At 40.4% G+C, this 22,823-nt stretch overlaps 1 protein-coding gene across 1 annotated transcript in view; it reads left to right on the forward strand.

Moving 5' to 3' along the window:
• Positions 1-22,823, forward strand: part of XPO6 (exportin 6) — a 119,581-nt gene that overhangs the window by 53,340 nt on the left and 43,418 nt on the right. Inside the window, exons 6-8 of the mRNA XM_006896629.1 lie at positions 8,669-9,122; positions 12,351-12,477; positions 17,537-17,646. Coding sequence (XP_006896691.1) covers positions 8,669-9,122; positions 12,351-12,477; positions 17,537-17,646 — 691 coding nt within the window. The remainder of the gene's footprint in view (positions 1-8,668; positions 9,123-12,350; positions 12,478-17,536; positions 17,647-22,823) is intronic.

The raw sequence follows: 22,823 nt of genomic DNA on the forward strand, positions 1-22,823 counted from the left end.
TGAAATCTTTGGGGTTGGAAGCTTAGTTTCCTTCTCACTAGGTAGCCAAACCTCCCTTTTATGAGTATCGATGTTGTTGTGGACTAACTATTGAGTCGGAACTGACCCTTCACTGGCCCTCCAGTGGCTCTTCAGAGACAGTCAGCTACACTAGAGGAGAGCCTCCTCCCATCTTTGTCTGGTGGAGCAGTTGGTGGATCCGAACCGCATGCCTTTGGGATTGTAGTACAACTTCTTACCACTAGGCCACCAGAGCTCCTTTTGAATGAGTGTACACAGTGTTAAGAGTGTACACAGTGTGAGTGTACACAGAGTATGAGTGTCCACAGAGTATGAGTGTCCACAGAGTATGAGTGTCCACAGTGTAAGAGTGTACAGAGTATGAGTATACACAGTGTAAGAATGTACACAGTGTGAGAGTGTACACAGTGTGAGAGTGTACACAGTGTGAGAGTGTACACAGAGTATGAGTGTACACAGTGTATGAGTGTACACAGTGTATGAGTGTACACAGTGTATGAGTGTACACCGTGAGTATATACAGTGGAGTTTTCACTTTGGCTGGTCATTAAATTTGTCATTTAAGTAAAATTTGAAAAGGTTAGCTCATTTGAATTAGTTTTCAGATACTTGAATACTAGCGTAGAGTCCAGTTTAAGTTAGCAGTAGCATTTAGCATAACCTAATACTGAATTTTCTCAGATTCCATGTTTTTATTTGACTTCATTCTGGTATGTGTTCTCAGTTAAGTTGGGATATACCATGTACAAGCCAAAAACAGTGTGTTCATCTTATAATGTGTTCTCTAGGTTTTATTCATGAAGTGAAATAACACCTGTTCCACCCTTATGTCTTTTTTACCCAACATTTCACATTTAAGACAGTGATAAATCTACAGTATGACTCTTGTACATTAATGACGTTTATCTAGGTGTAATGAACACCTAGGTTTGAGCTGAGAGGAATGCTGAGTATGATGGGTAAGATGATGTGCCAATAAGGAGTGGGTGTAAAATGTGACCTGACTTGATAGTTATAGATAAACAAAACCTTAAATTCCACAACACTTAATTTTGCTTGTGCACAGCCAATTAGACTAAGAGGCTGTTGTGTAACCAGAGCAAGGGAACACTGCTTGGTTTTAAATTATGAAAGGTGTGTGTCAGGCTTGTATCCTTTCTCCACACCTATTCAATTTGTATGCCCAAAAGATAATTCAAGAAACTGAATAACCCTGAGGAAGAATGGGCATTAGGGTAAGAGGAAGATTTATCAGTAACCTTTGTTACACAGATAATACAATGCTGCTGGCTGAAAGTGAGGAGGACTTGAAATGCTTGCTGCTACAAAACAGAGACTGCAAGCCTCCAACATGGATTGCATCTCAACATCAAGAAAACACAGTCCTAACCACTGAATTGATAGGCAATGTCACAATAGATGGAGACAAGATGAAAACTATCAGTGACTTGATCTTAACTTGGATCCACAGTCAGTAAACTTGGTACCAGCAGTCAGGAGATCAGGAAATGTATTGTGCTGGGAAACTCTGTAGTCAGAGACCTTTCCAAATTATTAAGGAGCAGCGATGTCAGTTTGAGGACTAAGGTGTCCTGATTGGAAGATGGCACGTGATTTCAGACCATGGTCTTTTCAGTCACTTGTTATGCATCTGAGAGCTAGACAGCGAGGATAGCAGAAGAATTGATGCCATTAAATTGTGATATTGGAGACAAGTGTTGACTGCCAAAAGAGCCAAACAATGTTTTGGAGAACGTACAACCGCAGTATTCCTTGGAGGCAAAAATGATGAAACTGTGTCACATACTTTGGCCATATGGCTAGGAAAGGCTGTTGTGAGGCGTACAGCACCTAACAACAGCAACAACTTCATAAGAATAGTGTCCTTTTTTGTGTGTATTATCACACTGGTAGTGACCCATAGCTGAAAACCCTCTGGGTTTTCAGAGGTAAAAATAACATGAGAGCAGTTTGCCCATCTTTTTTCCAGTGGAACTGCTGGTGAATTCAAATTGTGTGTCTTTGGTTTGGAAGCACAATTTTTTATCACAAAGCTACCAGAGATCAGTCTGTTAAAAAGCTATTAGATTTTAGTATTTGAGGAAAATAAGAATAAATTGACGCTGCAGGTGGCCAAAGGAGTTAAGTAAACTTCTCAGTGGATTAGACTTCTCTTTTAAAAAGAAGGAAAAGAAAGGGATTGCCTGTTGTTTTGTATGAATTCTTTGCTCTTTATGACATTGCAAGTAAAGTCATCATATGTTATATGGACAGTAATCACCACTTACTTTGATACTTCTGCTCAGCTACTCTGCACAACCGTCAGACTTCCAGAAGTTATTCAGCTTCCTTGATCATAAGCTCTGTTTTGTAGAAGAAATTAATTTTGAGACACCTTCAAGCTCAGTGAATAAAGCAAGCTATTCCTGACCATGGGACACCAGTATTTCCTGCTAGACTCCGTGCTTTGCCTGGATTCGTAACCCTGACCCTGTCAGATTGAACACTTTTTGGCTTTTGACCTCTTAGAATCCTCTTCTTTATGGTCATTATCAAAGCAAAAAGCCAGGAGATTTAGTTTATTTCTCAGAATAGTTCCCCAAATTCCTCCCCTATCTCATAAGCCCTCTGCAGTAGTGATTACTCATCACTAGTCCATAGTTCTGCAAAGATAGTTTTATCATTTGTTTACAAACCAAACTGAGGCTTCTGGAGAGTAACTTACCAAAGGTCACTTTGCCAGTAAGTGGGGGGAGGGACTGGACCCTATCATTCTAGGTGTGCTGTGTGATGTCCCTTTTCCTTTCTTGATCTGCTTACCTCCTTCTTTCCTGGGAAGGGACCTGGCTTTGTCACTGAACTGTATAAAACTAGGGACTATATTTTTCTAGTCTACATAAGGTTTCAAATACAGATCTGACATACACTGATGATGAGATTTTTAGAGTGAAAATGTATTGGCATATGAGAATTGAGTCCAGTTTTCAGCTTTGTCTAAAACTCTTTCCAGATTGTATATCTTTCTATACTTTCTGCTCTTTTCACCTACTCCCATATAAGCTACTTGTGGACAGGTGGGACTTGGGGAAAGTCATTCACAACTGCTGTGATTGTATTCCCTTTTCCAAAGACTCCTTGAAGGGTTTCTGCTCATTCTGCAGGAGTCTACTGAAATGTCTGTGGCTCTCCATTGGGATGGTTTTGCTGCTCAGCGGACATTTGACCGTGTCTGGAGGCATTTTTTGAATGACACAGTCTAGGGGAATGCTCTTGGCATCTAGTGGGTGGAGGCTAGTGATGCTATTCATCACCCCACAATTCATAAGACAGCCCCCACAATTCACAGGCAAGCTCCACAACAAAGAATGGTTTGGTCCACAATGTCTGCAGTGCCAGAGTTAAGAAACCTTGAGTTATTGGAAACAGAACGAAATAGAAAACTAGAAATTTCAAGTTTTTTTTTTTTTTTAAAAAAAAGCACCAAAAAGATCTTTGTATGAAAACGTACAGCAAGTGATTATACTGTGTCTGGAATGTGTCTTAGTAAGTCCCCACACCTCTAGAAATGGGTACATATTGGTGCCACAGCTTGTCCCAGTACAGGAAAGAAAAAGTCAGTTACCCTGTTAGGCAGTCTGCTCTCTTCACTATGGTTTGAAGCAGAGACTGTTTTGTAGTGATTCCTTCTACTTAGATTAAAAGGCATTTAAAAAACCTCCAAACTGTCCCATAATCCTACGAATACTTTAAAACATTTAAATTTGAGTAAGAAATGATACTAAATTTTTAAGGGAAAAAAATCTGATATCTGTTAAAGAATTTTTTAAAATTTTATATTGGCTTGCCTACAAAGTTCATATACATTGTGTTTCACACTATCCTTCATTCACATTTTGTTTCATATAATCATTCATTATATTTTATAAAATCAATCACCACTGAAACATGCCATTACCCTTCTTTCCCTATACCTGCCACATCTTCCCCATTTCCTTTTCCCCTCTCCCTCCTCCCACCAAATTGTGTGACCATATGATTTTCCCCCTGCCCACCATAACTCCTCTGTTCGCACCCCTTACTCCCTTGGATCCCCCACCTTGGATACAGAAGTCAGACATTTCCCTTATACCTCCTATTGTCTACCAGTTCAACCCCAGATGTCCTGTGGCTCTTCTCTGCTGCTGTCATTGCAAATTCATTGCAATGGTCACACAGAAAAAACTCAAGATTTTGGAATTTATTAGGGAAGGTTATAATTCAGATTAGAAACACTCAAGATACAATTCCTCAGTCAGGACAGCTTCTTCTCAGGTACGTTAGTAGGCAGGCCTTAAGTTTAGGCTGAAGGTGCTTGACTCAAGTGCTGTCAAGCTGGCTGACATCACCCAGCTGTCCTATCTCTAGTTCTCTCTCACTTCTATTGCCTATGCCACACCTGCTGTTATCTGGAATGCCATCTGGGAAGCCATGTCTTGGTGTCACTCTGTTTCTAAGTCTCATTGTACCTTGTGCAGATATCTCTGGTCCAGAGGGCACACTGCTCCCTATTTCTTTCTAGATGGTACTGAAGTCACATATTCTGAGCCTGCTTACTTTGAACCTGGAGGGACAGCAGGAATGAGTGATCCCCATGTTAACATTGTACATAATTTACTTGCATATTGCTGCTATTAACATTATTTATATTGTTAGCTGGCTGTCCAGTCACCTTTGCGGCCACAGACACCTCACGTTTGCATAGCCTTAACCTGCTAAGAGGGAACTGTAGGGTGGATAGAGAGTTGTGCTGCCAGCTCACAGACAGACAGATATGGGTTCAGATTTGCCTCTTATTTTAAAATACCACTTTAGGAGGCATATTGCAGTAAATACAGTGGTAATAGCGGCTCTAAGGAGAAAGATGAGTAGTCTCCTCCCATGCAGTTTATAGGTTCTGAAAGTCCATTGGAGCTTCAGCTGTGAATGAGTTCCGGTGGCATTGGGTTTAAATTTTGACCTTGCCATACAGTAAAAGTCAAAGCCAATGACTAGAAAAGTCATTATTAATAACCTTCTGTATCATATTAAGGGAGCTCTGATGGCCTAGTGATAAGTAACTGCACTGCTAGCCCAAAGGCAGGCAGTTTGAATCCACTAGCTACTTTGAGGGAGAAAGATGGACAGTCTCCTTTCCTGCAATTTATAGCCTCTTTTAAATCAGGAATGCAAATTAGTAAACTTAATTGTAGTCCCATTTCATTGCATTTGAACATCACTGATTTCTGCAAGTCTTTCCTCTTGTTATTGATTCTCCATTCCCATTTCCCCCTTATTCTGTGTCTAGAATAGCCATTTTTTAATTAATTTTAATGAAAGTTTACACAGACTTTGGATTTCCATTAATTGATTGTTTCACTTTTCTCCCTGCTCAACCTCCCCCTCGGTTCCCTCTTCTCTTTGAAAAGTAAAAGAAAAACTTTCATTGTTAATACAATCCCTCCTCCCCAAGTCCACTCTACTATGCAGCCTTCATTCTGAACTCCTGTCATGACAAAAATACCTAATCATATATTCCCTTTAAACAGTTCTCTCCCTCATCTGTTTCAAAGCAGTATACATTATTTATCCCGTTTTTCAGTCTCCCCCAAACCCCGATTTCAGTCCCGTTTTACAACAGTATTTGTCCTTTTGTGACTGAGATATTTCACTCAGCATAATGTCTTCCAGGGTCACCCATTTTGTATAATATTTCATGAGTTCCTGGTTTTTCAGTGCAGCATAATATTCCATTGTGTGAATAGTCTGGATATACCAGAACTTCTCTAGCCATTTGTTTGCTGTTTCCAACTTTTTTAAAATTGAACAAAGCTTCAGTAAACATGGATGTACATATATCTGCTTGAGTGGCAGTTATGGTTTCTTAGCCTGCATTCCTAGTAGTGGAATTGCTGGGTCAAATGCTATTTCTATTTGCAACTTTTTGAGAAAGTGCCATACAGCCTTCCATAGTGGTTGCACCATTTTACACTCCCACCAACAGTGAATAGCCATTTTAATAGTTAAAATGGGTGTTTTGGAGTTGGTTTTTTTTTTTGGTAACATGTAAAAACTTCTGTTTTGTGTAAAGGTGTTTCCATGCGTATAGATGTTGTCTTACGGCCATAATTGTGCTTGTTCATTTTAATTTATAGTAGGATGTTACTAAGGTCTTTCCCAGCTGTTGCCTGTGTTTTCAGTCCATCGTGTCTGCTGACTGTGTGATGTATTGTGTATCAGCAGCATTTTCCCACAGTAACTGTCCTGCAGAATAGGGAACCATTTAAATCCCTGAGCTGGGATAATCAGGAGCAGCAGCACAGACATCCCTCCACTTTGCAGCTTTCTCACCGTTGACACCAGCTGTCCCCTTGATGGCACTCCTCTGCAGGGTTTAAGAATTTATTGCAGTGCCACCTGGAGCTCACCGATCATCCTCACAATTAGGAGGTTTGCTAGGGAAATAAAAGGAACAAGTCAGGATCAGGAAAACACATAAGCAAGGCTACAAGACTCTGCTGGAGTGCAGAACACATCCCTCCTTTCTTCAGTGCAGGACAGCTCTCCTAGCTCCTCTGAGCTGTGTAAACAGACCCCTCTCCTTTGGTCTCCTCACCATTGGACACACTAACTGGTCCAGCTCGTAGCTAGTGTAGCAGCTTGATTAGTTCTGAGCTACTTTCCTAGCAGCAGCATTCCCCTGTCACTGCCTGCTGTGCTGTAGAACCCTTTCCTGCCGCTGCCTGCTGTGCTGAGAACCCTTTTCTGACACTGCCAAGTTGTACCGTAGAACCCTTTCCTGACACGGCCTGCTGTGCTGTAAAACCCTTCCATGTCACTGCCTGTTGTGCTGTAGAACCCTTTTCCTGTCGCTGTCTGCTTGTACTGTAGAACCATTTCCTGTCACTTCTAGTTCTGGCCTATGACCCTTTCCAGGCCTCTCACTGTCTTTCCTGTGCCTTTGATCTGGGCTGTAGTTCTTAGGCCATTCCTTGCCTCTTTCTCTCTCTGCTTCCTCCTTTTGCCTCTCAGAAAAAAACTTTGTGGTGTTGGCTACTTATCGTGAACAAAACTACTTTTCAGATTCAAGGCCTGGCCTTTCCAGCAGGACCATGAGCTGGCCAATTCTTTGTGTAGCCTTTAGGTTATTTAATTTATGTAGTAAATCAGTCCTTGCCAGGTACCTAAAGTAGATTGCAGCCCACTGTCAAACCATTGAGTTGTTCACAGTTTACTCTAGAAATATAATCAGCCTGGAGTGACAAACACTGTAGGGTAGAGACCGCCTGGGCATACTCTTATCCCGTCTAGTTCTCCAAATAACTGGTGTAAAAGAATTCCTCAGGATGTAGGACTGAGATCTCCTAAGCTGTTTTTCCAAAGAACTGAGGGGAAAGGCCTCAAGAAGGAACCTATTTTGCTTGCAGCTCTCCACCAGCGCAATTTCATCCTTTCCTTGGCACCTTAGGGCCCTGTATGAAGGTTGCTTTGAGAGTCCTATCCAGAGGGGTCCCTGTCAGATGGTTGGCTGTTTACCAGCACGCCAAAGTGCCACACTCTGTCAGAGTCACTGTGCTTCTTTCCAGAGCTGTGTGGCTTCCCATGCTCTCCCTCCCCCTCAGTCTGCATTTGGAATTATCCAGCTGCTTTATTTTCTGAAGTCTTCATTTGCCCTAGGATTTTGAGGTCTCTAAATATGCTGAATATCCTCTTGAGTGTCTTCTGATAAGTATCTCTTTAGTCTACTAAATCTTCAGATTGAGGAGATACTTGATAGGTAGGATTTGGTAAATTTTTTTAGTGTCTTCTCATATTAAGGGAAAGTTTGGCTGAATAACTTTTCCTTAATGCCTTCATTGAATAGAAATGTCTAATTCTGATATTAAGTTACACATTTCTGTTAAAGTTTGTATCTTGATAGTTTTAAGAAGTCTTTCACATTTCTGGTGCCTTTTGTTTTCGTCTATTTTAAATGTTTTGCCTTTTGATTAGGTCTTTCATGCATTAGACTCCATCGTGATAGATGGTGCTAGGGATGTGGTTATTTATTTAAATATAGTCAAGTGTGATTTTGCAGTGATCTTAGAAAGCAGTGGGAAGAGGAAAAGCTTAGGTAGAGGTGGGGTTTCACAACAAAGGAGAGGTTCCATCCTTATCTCCCCGCTCTGTCTCCTGCAACAGGCCCATAGCTGCCCCAGCACCCAGACTCAAGAGCCGCAGTTTGTTGTAGCAGCGGTTTAAATAGTGGTGCACACAGCAGCACTTGGACCATGTCGCCTTTCAGGGGCTATGCCGTGCCCCTCAAAGCGAATATGGAGGTTCTACATGCCTAGTGGGAACTCTGGTGGCTTAATGGCAAAGAGTTGCACTACTCTATGGGAGAAAAGACCTGTTGATCGGATGCCCTAAATAAAGGTTGTAGATTAAAATCCCCACGAGACAGTTCGACTCTTTCCCATGGGTCCCACTGAGTCTAGATTGGCTTGCTGGTATCCACCAAGTCTTACTGGGTACACTGATTGTAAGTTTTGGTGTAATAGCTAAATGTTTCTGGGTTTTAAAGGAGAAGGCTACTCAGAGTGGTTCGGGGGAGTCTGACAGTGGATGTCTTAGAAGGCTCTTTCATTTTCAGGTGACTTGCTGAGTAACCTGCTGCAGAGTCCTAGTTCAGCCAAACTCTTGAATCAGCCAATCCCCATCCTTGACGTGGAGAGTGAGTATATCTGTTCTCTGGCACTGGAGTGCCTGGCTCATCTCTTCAGTTGGATTCCTCTGTCTGCCAGCATCACCCCATCCCTTCTTACCACCATCTTCCACTTTGCACGCTTTGGCTGTGACATCCGGGCCAGAAAGATGGCATCAGTGAACGGCAGCAGCCAGAACTGTGTCTTGGGTCAGGAGCGTGGCCGGCTTGGGGTTCTCGCCATGTCCTGCATCAACGAACTCATGTCCAAGAACTGTGTGCCTATGGAATTTGAGGAGTATTTACTGCGTATGTTCCAGCAGACTTTCTACCTCCTGCAGAAAATCACAAAGGATAACAATGCTCACACAGTGAAGAGCAGATTAGAAGAACTTGATGAGAGGTAATGAAAACAGGTGTGGAGGTCGCCGTGTCCTGAGAAAGGGCTGTGACTGGTTATCACATTGTGCTGCAGAGTGTCTGTAATCCTATTTGATTTCAGAATGTGGGGCCGCTGGTGAGGATCGGAAAGGTAGGTATGTACCAGTAAGTGTAAGATTAGCTGGAAGGGCTAGGGTGGTTAAGGGAAGTGAGTTGAGTGTGAAAGTGATTTACAGTTGTGTAGGTTTGTTGTCTTCCCCCCACCATCCGTTTTCTGCCCTCCCTCCCACCCCGTCTCCACTTCCTTACTATATGCCTGCAGGTCTGAGGGGTGCAGGAACTGAGACTGCCGCTCTTGCATAGCCAGGAACAGAAGAGGTCCATGGAGGTACAGCAGTTACAATCTGCCCCTTCTCACTTGGTGTGTCACTTGTCATTTTTTTACTATTTGACTTTTCCCAAGTGAATAACTTTCAGGGTACCGCAGTGCTGTTGCTATTGTGAGTTTTAGACACATGGCAAGTTTTCATCAAAAGGAAGGAGAGGTGGGAAGGTGAGCACATGTTACCATGGTGCACACCTCTGTACCTTTGTTGTCCTCTAGAATGGAACTAGAATCTCTTACTCTTTTTTTCTTACTCTTACAGAGTCCCATTTATGTTCCTTGTAGATGATGTCGTATGTGTATATATCTTGCAACTTTAATGACCATGATAATACTACTGTATAAACATAGGATAAGGGAAAGTTGGGAATTTATATTAAAAACATGCATGCTTTAAAACTTTGAAGTGAATAGACAGTAAATGAATAGATATTTACAGGTTTTTGTTACAATAAATTTATTAATATTTTAATTTTCCTTGGATTTTTGTGGTTGTTGGTAAATGGTACATTTCAACTATTCTTGTCTTTAGGTTTAAGTAGCAGAATATAAGTAATAATAGGAACTATCATGAAGTCCTAACTAGGTGCCTAATATTTACACTTTAGTGCTCTTAAAATTGAGCAATTTTATTAGGTTTTTCTAAAATTTAGAAATTAAGCATGTAAGATTATTTTGGTTTAATTCATTACAAATAAATTTTGTATGAAATTTTGACAGTCACCAAAGAACCTAATAATGTACAGCTTTTCATTTCTTAATAGTAGCTTTCTGTGTGAATTTAAGAACATTTGTATGTGATCTTTACATACTTTCTGGCTTTGATTAAGAAGAATGGTTTTTACAAAATAAAAAAAAAAATTCCGACTCCTTATACTAGTGATCAAATAGCCATTGTTAACTTTTATTTGTAGTGTACTGAGTCACAGACATTTTGGTTAGATTTACATTTGGGAGCTTCAGAAATGTCATCATGGGTTGTCTGTGTGTTGATTTCACTCCATGTAACTTTTGTGCTCTTGGTTTTATATTTTAATCCTATGCTTCCTATTGCCCTGTGAAAGCTGAGAGGTGCCTGGGAGCAGAAAGGTGACAAACAATGCTGTGTGCTTGCTTCCTGGCTCTTGGGTCCCTCACCACTAATTCTAAACAGCTAAGTCCATTCTGAGTTGTTTAGGAGCTGCTTAACCAGATCCTTGGCTTCTTTTCTCCTTTACTGCCGTTTTTCTAACTTCTACTGTTCATTAGCACCTGTACCAGAAGGTGGGCAAGGGTAAGAAAATGAGGTGAAATAAAATCAGTAGTTTGAGCTCCTGAAATGGCTGGGTTTTATTTTTTAATTTGTTGAAGAGTAAAATAAAATTGAATGTTGCAGGCTGTTTTACCCATGGCTTGACTTTGTTCTTTTGTGGGTGGCCCGGGTATCAAGTATTTCCTTCCCAAGTACAGTGAATTGGTTCACAAAGTCAAATTTGTTTAAAAATGTGATACAGTAAGCTAACTGGAGGAATTCCTATCCTTGAGTACTAGTGTCTCTATGCTTTTTCCTATCCCTAAGACCAATTAATGCTAATGCTTTTATTAATATTTTTAAAATTTTTGGCCTCATATACTACGGAGACAGCCATTCTTTTTATAACGCAAATTCTTTTTTTTTTAAAGCTGCAGATAAGCTCATATCTGTGTGTGTGAGCCAGCTGTGTAGTGGCCAGACAGGCGACTCAGCCACACACTTGGTGATAGGTCCTGAGAACAAGAGGGGAAGCTTTATTTCTGGGCCATTTTTATTTTTCTGAGGAGTAGTTGTCTTTTCCCCCTTTATGATTTCACATGTTTCTGCTTGAAAAATAGCCTTTTGCTTTTGGAGTCTCAGAGTTACTGTTAGTCATGATTTCATTTTGGCCAAGGCCTACTAAGTCTTTACCTTTTTTGTTTGTTTGTTTCTGAAATGTGATTTGTAAAAGTATGACCATCTCATTTTCTCATCACCTTTTGGTATTTAGGGGCTTACAATGACAGTTTCTGAAATGTGAGAGTGATGACGTGCTGTGTACTTAAATAACAAAAATCTCTTATCCTTGCAGCTTTGACCCACACTCACTCTTCTATGAAGTGATTTTGTGAATACAAATGCATTGGGAATTCACTGATGTGAAAAGAAAGTTTGGGAGTGGAGGATGATAATTCCATTCTGCCATGAGTTGGCTGAGTGACCTTGAGCTGGTCATTTTATCCCTCTGAGACGCAAATGGGAAGCATCAGAGTAAACAGTCTCTGAGGCCTGTTCATCACCAATAGTTTTCCCCCCATACTTGAAATTCTCATTAGAGCTGACTGGAATGCTGTTGTGATAATTAGCACCAGGGACTAGAGGAAGGGGGGATAAAAGGAACATTAGGTGGCAAGCCTGAATATTTCTTCCCTGGATTCCATGCCTCTTTTTACCTTTGTACAGCCTGTTTTGTTTATCTCCTTAGCACATTTGTTTTAATATTTTGGCCTCCAAGCAAAGAAAACCAGGCTTCCTGGATGGAAGTGGCACGCACGATCTGCCCATCACCTACCCTTTCAGCACCTCTTTTAATTGGGTCATAGCACTAACGAGTTACAGAACATGAGAGCACTAGTTTGTAAGACGCTTTAGTAGATGGTGTCTACTAAAAGTTGCTTTTCTGCTATGTTTCAGGTGGTAATGGAATGAAGGGTTGCCTGTCCTGTAGGTAATTGTTGTAGGCCTTTATATTTTTATCTGAAAATATATTATAAATCTCTATAGTTCTGTACTGAAAGAAATTTGAATTGAATTAAAAGTTCTGATCAAGTGGGTAGGCCTCTTATTGCTGCTTTTTGTCTTGTCTTATTTAGCTACATCGAGAAGTTTACTGACTTTCTTCGGCTCTTTGTGAGTGTTCACTTGAGAAGAATTGAATCCTACTCCCAGTTCCCTGTGGTGGAGTTTTTGACACTTTTATTCAAGTACACGTTTCACCAGGTAAAGAACAAGAAACTTTTCCCCTAAAAAAAAACCAAACAAACCCCAACCAAACAAAAAAATCTGCCTAGTTATTTTTAGGAGAAAGAATGTCTTTTATTTCTCTAATACTTATGTATTGATTTCTGTGTGAAAATAAACATATTTCATCTTCCCAACAAATCTGTGAGGTGATGCTATTAGTATCCTCGCCTCCATTTTACGGATCAAGAAATTGAGGTACAAAGATTAACTTGCTCAGCCATGTAATTAATTAGTAAGTGGAAGAGCCAGAATTTGAAGCCATAGTCTGTGTGTTTAACCACCATTAAGTTTGAGAAACAAAATACAGAAAAAAGTGGAATGAAGATGTTAAGTTCTATTCTGTAACTATCACTAAATATTTCCACAAGGTTATATGTTGTGACTCTTTGAGGAGTTAATTTTGGTGGTATATTTTCTGGTAGCCCCTGACCCCTATTGTAATAACTTTTTGAACTTGTTACTTGTCAGGACCTGGGCACATGGGTACTATGACAGGCAGAGTCCTTACCTTCATGACGCGTGTCTCTGACCCAGCCTCTTGTGTATCGCTGTGTTGTTGTTCAGGGCCTTTCTATTGGCTCTCAGGATGACCCCTGCATGCAGAGACCTGCTCTGGAGGGTTTTCAGAAGCTGTTTTCCAGGCCTGTCTCCTCTGGGCCTCAGAATGGGTTCACACTGCAACCTTCCAGCTGGTAGTTGAGTGCTTAGCCGTTTGTGCTCAAAAAGGGCTCCTTTTTGATGTGTGTATTTTTAAAACTGCGTTCGAGGTACGATATATATACCATGAAGCTTATTCATTGAAAATGTAATTGTTATGTTTACTAAATCTATATAAAATTGTGCAACTATCAATATTGTCCAGTTTTTAAAGATTTCTGTCACCTAAAAAAAGTTTCCAAATACACATTTATATGTATGTTTTTTAAAAAATACATTTTTTATACTGAAATTGAAAACTGAGAGGAGATTGCCCACCTTCTTCCTGCGGCCCATTGGTGGATTCAGAACCATCAGAGAGGCACCACCTTTTGATTGGCAGGACAACTCCCTATAGACTAGGCCACTGGGCAGGTAAAACACACACACACACACACACACACACACACACACACACATGCGTCTGACACCGCTTGAGGAATTGTCCCAGAGTAGGCACGTGTGTTACTAGTACCAAAGTTAAGCACCCCTGAAAGTGCCTCACATCTCCTCTCAATCACATTCTCCTTCCTTATTCCACAAGTAGCCCCAGACCTAACTTTTAATACCGTGTGCTAGGTTTTGCATGCTTTAGAATTTCTGTAAATGGAAGTGTATGGTCTTGTCTAGATTTTTTTTTTGTCTAGATTTTTAATTGAGTATTACGCTTGTGAGATTTGTCCGTTTTGTTCATCTTCACTGCTTGAAACTAAAGCCTTATCTGAAAATACCAGATTTTGTTTACCCATTTCACTGCTAGTTTGGGTGTCTCTTATTTTTGACACTTACAGATCATGATGTAGCAAACATTTTAATACTTGCTTTTTGCATACTTAGTTTTTTTTGTTGGTGCATATTAGAAAAAAAACTGTTGGGTCAGTAGGTGTAACTGATTGTAATAATAGACCTACCTTTTTAGTCACTGCTGTTACAGTTAATGAAGCTAGACAAGGTGAGGGATGGGTGCATATTTAAGCCAGGAGGTAAGGAAGAGAGATAGGATGTGCAGGTTAGCCCTCCTCAAAGAGGTATTGGGCAAATAGATAACGATAAAGTGGTGCCCAGTGGTAAGGGAGACCAGTCCCGAGAGAGGCAGTGGGAGAAGGGGGACCACAGGTTAGAGAGAGACTAAGGAAAAAAAGGCTCGACATTAAAAGAAGTGGTAAGAAAAATGTAGCAGAAAGAAAAGATGGATAAGAAAACCAACCTTGAGAACAGGAAGAAGATTTCTTTGGCAGAAACAGAATGAAAATATCTTTTGAAATAGTGCTGCAGGATGGTTCTGATCTCTTGTTCTTAAGGTCAAGTCATAGTCTGCTTGATGGCACCTAACAACAGTAATAATAGAGACGTGGTCATGAAGCAAGGAACAAGCTGCTTTGTTCTTTGTCCACCTCGGGGTCCTATCAGCTGGGCTCCCGCTGCTGCCCTGGCCTCCTATGTGAGGTTTGCAGATACGTGAGTAGATATCCTAGAGGGACAACCTGGATCCAAGTCTGTCGTAGAGAAGAGGAGCACCTGGAATGTGCTGTCTGGGTTAAGCTTAGGCAGCATTCACGACTTGCTGGGGAAGCACAGCAGAAAACAGATGGCAAGGTGCATTCTAGGGTCATGGACCAACCAGAGATGGGGGAGTTCTCTGGGAGAAGAATGAAGAATAGGAATTTTAAATCATAAACAGTGTGATCTTACTTTATCCTACTTTTATTTCCTATGAAGTGAGGAAGTGTGAATTCCTCCTTTCTTGCCTAAAAACAACATTTTTGCCTTTTATTTCTACAATTCATTGACATTTTAGTACTTACAGTTTGAATGAAGAGTAGTAAGACAAAGGATGCGGCTAATTCCTTCTGTAAGCAGTTCTTCTTTTCCTTCACCGTTTCCTCAGTCTGACTCCTGCAGGCAGCCCTCCAGCCGCTGTGCTCCGCAGGCCTCTGTCTTCACTGTTACTGTCCTTGCTAAGCCCTCTGAGGTTCCTGAAGAAACATAATTTTTCTATCTTTCTGTAGTCCCTGTTCCTCTTGGTCTTGCATTTTTGCAACTTGTCACTTCTTAGAACAATGTGCCAGTGAGCAAGGGAAAGGCCCCTTTCATTCACATTTTAGTTTTTCTTTCTTTATTGTTTGTCCACCTTAGACTAGTACATTTCCTTGGTTTCTTTAACTGTAAAATAGGAAAAAGAGAAAAAATGGATTACCCTGCAGGGCTATTTCATTTCATGCAAATGAAAACTGCACGTACTAAAACACTCGGAAGATGAAACTGTCTAGATTTTCTGTAATTATAATCTGCCCTGGAAGCTGAAAAGTAAGCTGGAGTATAGGTACTTGTTTTATAAAGAATCTGTAAGGGTTTGAAAAAATTCTTGCTCAGGAGCTCTGGTGGCCTAGTGGCAAGAAGCTGATCTGCAATCCCCAAGGCACACGGTTTGAATCCACCAGATGCTCTGCTGGGGAAGGAGGGACAGTATCCTTCTGTACCAGTCAGATCTGATTTGACAGTACACACACACAAAAACAAAATATTAAAAAAAAAATTTTAAAAAAAAAGTTCTTACTCTAGAAGTAGAATTAGCCTATAATCTTCATGAGTTTAACAGTCTGTCACAGACGATCAGGGGCAAGTTGTTGAGCTCACACAGAGGATCAGGGGCAAGTTGTTGAGCTCACAAGGCCTCATAGAGGGATCTTCCAATAGGAAAGTGAATACAGTGTTTCAGGTCTTATAAAAGGCAGATGTATCTGCCTACCTTTATTTCCCTCCAGCTTTGAGCAACTTAGTAAATCTTTAATTCAAAGGATAATGTATAGACCTGTAAGATATTTTGATGTATCCATACAGCTGTATTTATGTGCTAACATTTCTCAAAAGCACTTGCACACTCATTCTGATCAGTTACAATATTTTGAGGGAGTTGATGGTGTTTCATACCAGAGAAAGCAGTTGGATGACTTAGGCAAGCTCAGGTCAGGACTAACTAGCATAAATATCCATCAACTAGCCATGTTGTTTCCATGCTACTTGTTAATTTTTTATTTTTTTTAACCTCATTACTCTCCTGGCCTATTTCATGCCATTAAGAGAATATTATTCTGAATTTTGTAATGATGTCAAGATTAGAAGTGCCCTTTTTTTAGGGTGATCCTATCTTTAAGTCGTTCTGTTTGAGCTGTAGAAAAGTTTCCATGCTATTCTTTTGAATAGGAAGCTTAGTGAGCTCTTGGGACAGTAGTAAAGAGTTGTGCTGCTATATCAAAGGCACACGGTTTGAATCCACCACCTGCTCTACAAGAGAAAGATGGCAATCTCACGTGCAATTTACAGCCTCCAAAAACCCACTGGAAGGTCGGCAGTGAGTTCCGATTTGATAGTACACAGCAACAGATTAAAGCTTGGAGGTAGAACTCCTGCTTCGTGCTATCACCTGATGTCAGTTATTCCTTGAGCAAATTCCTCATGTGCCCCAATACACTATTTCCTTCTGAAGCAGAAATAGAAAGAAACAGATCTAAAAAGATAATGGTATTATTTCCATGCTTGATCCAAATAAGTGATTCAATGAGGCAGTAAATAGCAAAACCAAGGAGTTCTTGTGGGTGGTGAGAATTTCAGTATGTCTGTAAGAGATTGAAGGTATAAGTTAAAAGTGAATGTACATAGGGTGGACTGGATATTGGATAGTAGAGGTTGTTGATTTTGAATGCGACAGATGGCTCGAGCCCTGGAGAATGTTGAGTCCAAGGTGTGGTTCTGGGGCTCGAACCCTGCAGAGACTTCCTTTTCTCACTGTATAACAAACTTATTTTCAATCTGTCGTATAGGAAGCTTGCTTATGTCACTTTCCTTATCCAAATGTGTGAAACTCATCTCTGAAGTCACTTGGTTTTTGTTTTAGATGGGCAAATAGAAATGGTTTATAGTGGAAAGAACATTGGTGGAGATAACAGGGCCTGCTCCTACCCCTGAGATCTACCTACAGATCACCTCCCTGCACCTCAGTTTCTTTTTTAGTTCATCTCTGTGCATTGGATGAGCCACAAGAGCTGTCTTTACCAGTCTCAGATAGGTTTTCTCGGATTGATTTTTGTTGATAACTCAGTTCATAATATCTCCCTAATGAAGTGTTTCCTGGTGCTCCTGTCTTGTCGGGTTCAATGGAGTTCAGTGGGGAGGACAAAAAGCCACCACTTGTAGATATCAGAAAACAAGGGAAACATAGGCTATGGTTTTACCATTCTGGAAGTAAATACTGGAGTGTGTATGTGAGAGAAAGTGTGTGTGTTTCTAGGAAATAGTTGCATTGAATCATTTCATTGTCTTTATTTCTTCTGTGCTGCAGCCTACTCACGAAGGTTACTTTTCTTGTTTGGATATCTGGACACTTTTTTTGGACTATCTGACAAGCAAAATTAAAAGTCGTCTGGGAGACAAGGAAGCAGTTCTCAACAGGTAAATCTTAGAAGCGTTATAAATTAGCAATACTTTTTCCTTGGTTTTCTATGTGTCATAAATGGACAAATGTACACCAGGCCTTCTAAAGTGAAATCAAGCCATACAAGCTGTCTAGGCAGGGGTGACATTAAATGTCTTCTTCTTTCTTCCCCACTGCCTGCTCCCCCTACCCCCAATATCTTAAGACACATTTTCCCCCTCGATTTAAAAAAAAAAGTAATATGTATTATTAAGTTTTTAGATTGGTAATACTTTCTGTGGTGTTTTTGTTTGTTTTCTAAATGGCCCTCATTTTCAGAGGGGGTACAGACTGAAGTATTTTTTAATTGAGTCACATGACATCTAGAATTTGCTTTAAAGTAATCCACTGTGGGCACGGGGAGGGGGGTGGACACGGGGGACGCACAGAAGACATGAGGCTGACCGTAAAATAGGCTCATAAGATACTTGAGGTTTGCTATATTATTTTGGATGTTTTTGGAAATTTCCTAAGTTAATTACCTCTGCTTTTTTATGAAAAATTAATTTTTTTAAAAAAATAGACCATTATTGTAGAAACAGAAAGATAACTAGTAAAATGTGTATGAGGATTCAAGGAGAGGAGGGAAGGATCAGAGGGGTGAGGATGGACGGGGAGAAATCATAGGGTCACACAGTTTGTTGGGTGGAGGACTGAGTGGGTAAAGGAACTGGGACAGATCCGGTGTGAAAAACAATGTATGCAAACTTTGTAAGTAAACTAATACAGAAAAAGGTATAGAAAAGAAACAAAAAATTATTCATCACCCCACAACTAAGACTTGGGTGTTTTTTTTGCACATTTTGCTGTACTTTTTAAAACAGTCCATGATCGCCAAAGGCCACACCTCTGATGGCTCCATCAGCAGTGGGTCCTCAGGAGAACAATGGGAAGTCTCCTCCTAGCCTAGGAAAACCCAAAGGAGGGTCAGCTGTGAGCTGGTTCTGACCCAGTGGCAGTGAGAGGATCAGCTTGTAAAACAGAAAACTCTCCCCAGCCTCTGCGTGTATTTGCTTGTTAACGTCTGCTTTTGTTACTTGCAGATGCAGATTGCTTTTGGGACAGTGTAGCACTTGGGTCACTTGGGTTTTGTCTTTCATGATAGTCCTTTATTTGACCGAAGCCTCTTCTCTAGATGCAGAGCAGGGGAAGTTGAGAATTCAGCATGCTATTAAAGTAAGAATAAGATTCATCAGGAGGGAGATTAAAGCAGCTGCTCTTCCTAGAAATAGACCCATCGTGAGGTGTTCTTTTGGGGGGTAACTTGGGCCTTGGAAAAGGAGCTCCGGCAGCAGAGGAGGAGGAGGAGTCTGGAGGTAGTTGCTCTGCTGACCCAGAGGCAGCAAGTCTTTTATGGTTTAACGACACCAGCTGCTTCATCTTTAATGCCTGCCAAAATGTTCCTGTTTAGAGGGTGAGTGTATTCATGAAGATCAAATGGTTCCTCGAGGTGAAGAGTTGGGTTTTTTAAAGTGAAGATTTACAAATCATACTGGTTTTTCATCAGTCATTCATACACATTTTGTTTTGTAGCAATTATAATTGATAAGTTACCTATCTGTTGATTAATTTTTATTCCCTGCTCCCTCTCCTTTCATCCCAGGAACTTTTCAAGAATGATTCTGTCTGAACCCTCTCTTCATTTTAAATAATCATGATCTTCTGCCATTGTTACTATTTTGTGACTGACTGATTTTACTTAGCATAATGTCCTATAGATGTTCCCAAGTTATGCAGACTGTTGAAACTTTGTAACTAAACAAAATGTTTACATTCAAGTTTAAATACATGTGCTTTTATTTCCTGAACATTATTTTTGTGATTGTAGATTGGTTTCCAAATTATTAGGGAACGTGTTTACAGATACACATTCATGTATCAATATCCTTAATATGTTATAGTGGATAATATCTTTGATGACATTTTAGTAATTGTAGTTTTGAATGAGATTCTTCAAAGAGAAGAATCTGTAAATTCTGCTTGTTTGGCAACAGGTCTGGCTGTAGGTCTATAGGTTGTGCCTGGATTTGCTGTTATTTATTGTTGTTACTTGCTGGCAAGCCAGTTGGGACTCAGAGCACCTCCGTGTGTAGCAGAGGAAACAGTGCTGGGTACGGTGCCAGCCCCTTATTGTCATGTTTGAACCCACTGTTGCAAACATTGTGTTATTTCATCTTAGTTTGTGTCTTCCTGTTTTGTTTTGTTTTTTTGCTGACCCTCCTCATAACATGTTCAAGGTATGTGAGGTGAATTCTCTCCATTTTGACTTACAAGGAACATTTTGACTGTTTTTCCCCAACACCGATTTGTTTCTTTTTCTGGCTATGATGTATTTAAAATTTTTCACCAACACTAGAATTCTTCGTTTTCCATTATTAATTGCTCATTTTTACCCTGCATAAGAGATCATTGAAAACACCATGAGTTGGGTCAGGCACACTTTAGTCCTCAGATTGACATTTTGCTCTGTAACTAACATTGTAAAGAGATCATTTGCAACAGAGTTTCTCAGTGCAATGTGTTTGTTTTCTTGATTACTATTTTACAGTGTTGATTGTGGATCCAAATAAAATGAAATCCTTGTCACTTCAGTCTTTTTTTGTTACCATGATGTTGCATATTGATCCAGTTGTTAGAATTTTTGTTTTCTTGATGTTGAGGTATAATCCAAACTGAAGACCGTCTCATCTTTGAGCTTTATCCGTAAATGCTCTAAGTTTGTTTCACTTTCAGCCAGCAAGATTGTGTCATGTGTTTATGGATTAATCTTCCTCAAGTGTTGATGCCATGTTCTTCATGTATTACAATTTCTTGTATTATTTGCTCATCATTTCAGATGAAATAAGTATAAATGAGTATATATAGTGTTCTCTAAACGTTTGTTATGTCAGGCTGGCTGATAATGTCTTCTTGATCTTTGGTGATTTTCTGTTTCTGTCAGTTGCTCAGGGAGGTGTATTTCTCAAGTAGTTGCATACACATTTAGCTTTCATTTCAGTTTCTCTGTTGAGTGAGTCCCTGGTTAGGATGTATTCAAGTTGAACTGATCAGCACTGAAGTTGAAACTTAACCCTGCTGTAAGCTGGAGACTGACTTTACTATATGTGCTCACGCACACACTAAAAAGTAACGGTAGATGATACAACCCTGACACACATCCATCCTGATTCCACGCATCCAGTATCCCCTTAGTCTGCTTGAGTTAACAACCTCTTTATCTGTGTACAGATTCTACATGAGCACAATTAAGCGTTCTGAAATTCTCATTCTTTACAGCACTGCCCATAGTTTGTTAAGAGCCATATAATTGAATGTTTTTGTATAGTCCGTAAATCAGAGTTAAACATTTAGTGTTAGGTAATTCCTTGCCGTCTCTCAGAGTTTTGGGGAGGAAAAACCCCAAGGAAGTAATAGATACAGAAATGCTCTTTAAGGCTCATTACAGAGGGAGGTCTGAAGAGTATAGTTCCATTGAGAAACCAGAAACTGGCAGACATTCATATATTCACTAGTACAGATTACTCAAAAGGAGGAGCAATGATTGATGGAAAGATACTGAGTTCCTTTTCTGCTTTGTAGTAACATTGTTACTTTTGATCAAGTTGTATGTTGATGAACTCTAGCAAAATGAATATAATAATTAAGCACCCTTGCAGGATAACTGGGACCCAAGGAAATGACATAAAATACTTGGTGTGTATTAGAAACTCAGTTTATTGTTCTAATGGTGACAGCAGCAATGATAACTAATTTTGCTGCCATGTCGACCATGGAATTATTGTCAGCCTAAAGCCTGTGTCTCACCCACTAGTGTTGCTCTTTCTTCCAAATCTCCCCCCCCATTTTAAAAAGTAGTAACTTGAAGGAAGGTTTATAGAGCAAATTAGCAAATTCTGTTCAACCATTCTCACACATTGTTTTATGATGTTAGTTACTGTGTCCCCACTGTAAGCACACTCTTGCTCATTTCCTCCCAGCAATTCTTATCACCACCTATTCTTCTGCCATCCCTTCCTTCCTTCTGAGCTTTATTCTTGGGCCAGTGCTGCCCTTCTGATCTTGTATAACTGGTTGTTCTGTAGAGTGAGCAGGGAGCTCTGGGAATCCGACTGGATGGCACACAACAACAACAACAACCATGCATGAGTACCTCTGTGGAGTTCCTGTCCACCTTCGAGTAAATGTCACTCTCTGTTGAAAGTGGCTGAAAGTTGAGCTACAGGATGTGAGTTTTATCCTGGCTTTGGAACACTAAGAGCTGTGGTCTTGAGGGCTCCACCAGTCTCTCTTAGACTAGTAAGCCTGAACATTTTTCTGGTATTTAGTTTTGGCCCATAGTTGTCTTCTCCATTGTCCCGGACCACTCATTAGGATCCCTTTGAGAGTAGTCAGCAGACGTAGTTGGGGACCATCTAGTTCTTTCAGCATCAGAGTTTGTGTACGTTAGTTACACAATCCAGTAGTTTTCTGGACTAATTGTTTCTCTGCTTTCCCCTCCTGTGCTGGACAGGGAGAGGACTAATAGTTTGACCTTAGGTGACTGCTCTGAAGCTAATAAGACCCTACTCACTGTCACCAGAGTAGGGCGTAAAACATGGTCTTTGTTGACACATTATGCCACTTGACCTTCATGTCCCCCAGAATGAATGGTTCCGAAACCCTGCACCCTGCACCTGCGACCAGTAACTCATTCCCTGGGGATATTTGCTTATGACTAAGAAGTTCACATAACTTTACCCTCTGGTGGCTCTACTGAGCAAATATTTCTTTGGCTAGTAAAATACTTCTGAGAGAAGTCTAGTGCTTTTGGAATCATATTTGTGGCTTGAAAAACAGCTCATCTTACAGGAAGTAGTCAAGAATGTTCTTTGTGTCTTAAATGGGAAATAACAGTGGCTGAGGCACAGAAGCAGCACTTAGTTCCTGCCCCTGTGGTTAAAGGGTTTGCATCATTTATCACAACAAGGTGGCTACTTAGCCTACAGATTTAGAAGCATTAATGTGCATGGATTTATTTTTGGTCTTAGAAGCTTAGACATTGGAGCTGTTCATGTTTGTTGTTTGGTGAGAATGAGCAAGAGTTTTTTGATTCTAACCTACAACCAGGAGAAGATAACATAGATGAATGGGACCTTCTAAGACTCAAATCCCTATG

Source organism: Elephantulus edwardii, unplaced genomic scaffold (genome assembly GCF_000299155.1).
Source record: "Elephantulus edwardii isolate Elephantulus edwardi_28Jun2011 unplaced genomic scaffold, EleEdw1.0 scaffold00186, whole genome shotgun sequence".
Classification (NCBI taxonomy): domain Eukaryota; kingdom Metazoa; phylum Chordata; class Mammalia; order Macroscelidea; family Macroscelididae; genus Elephantulus; species Elephantulus edwardii.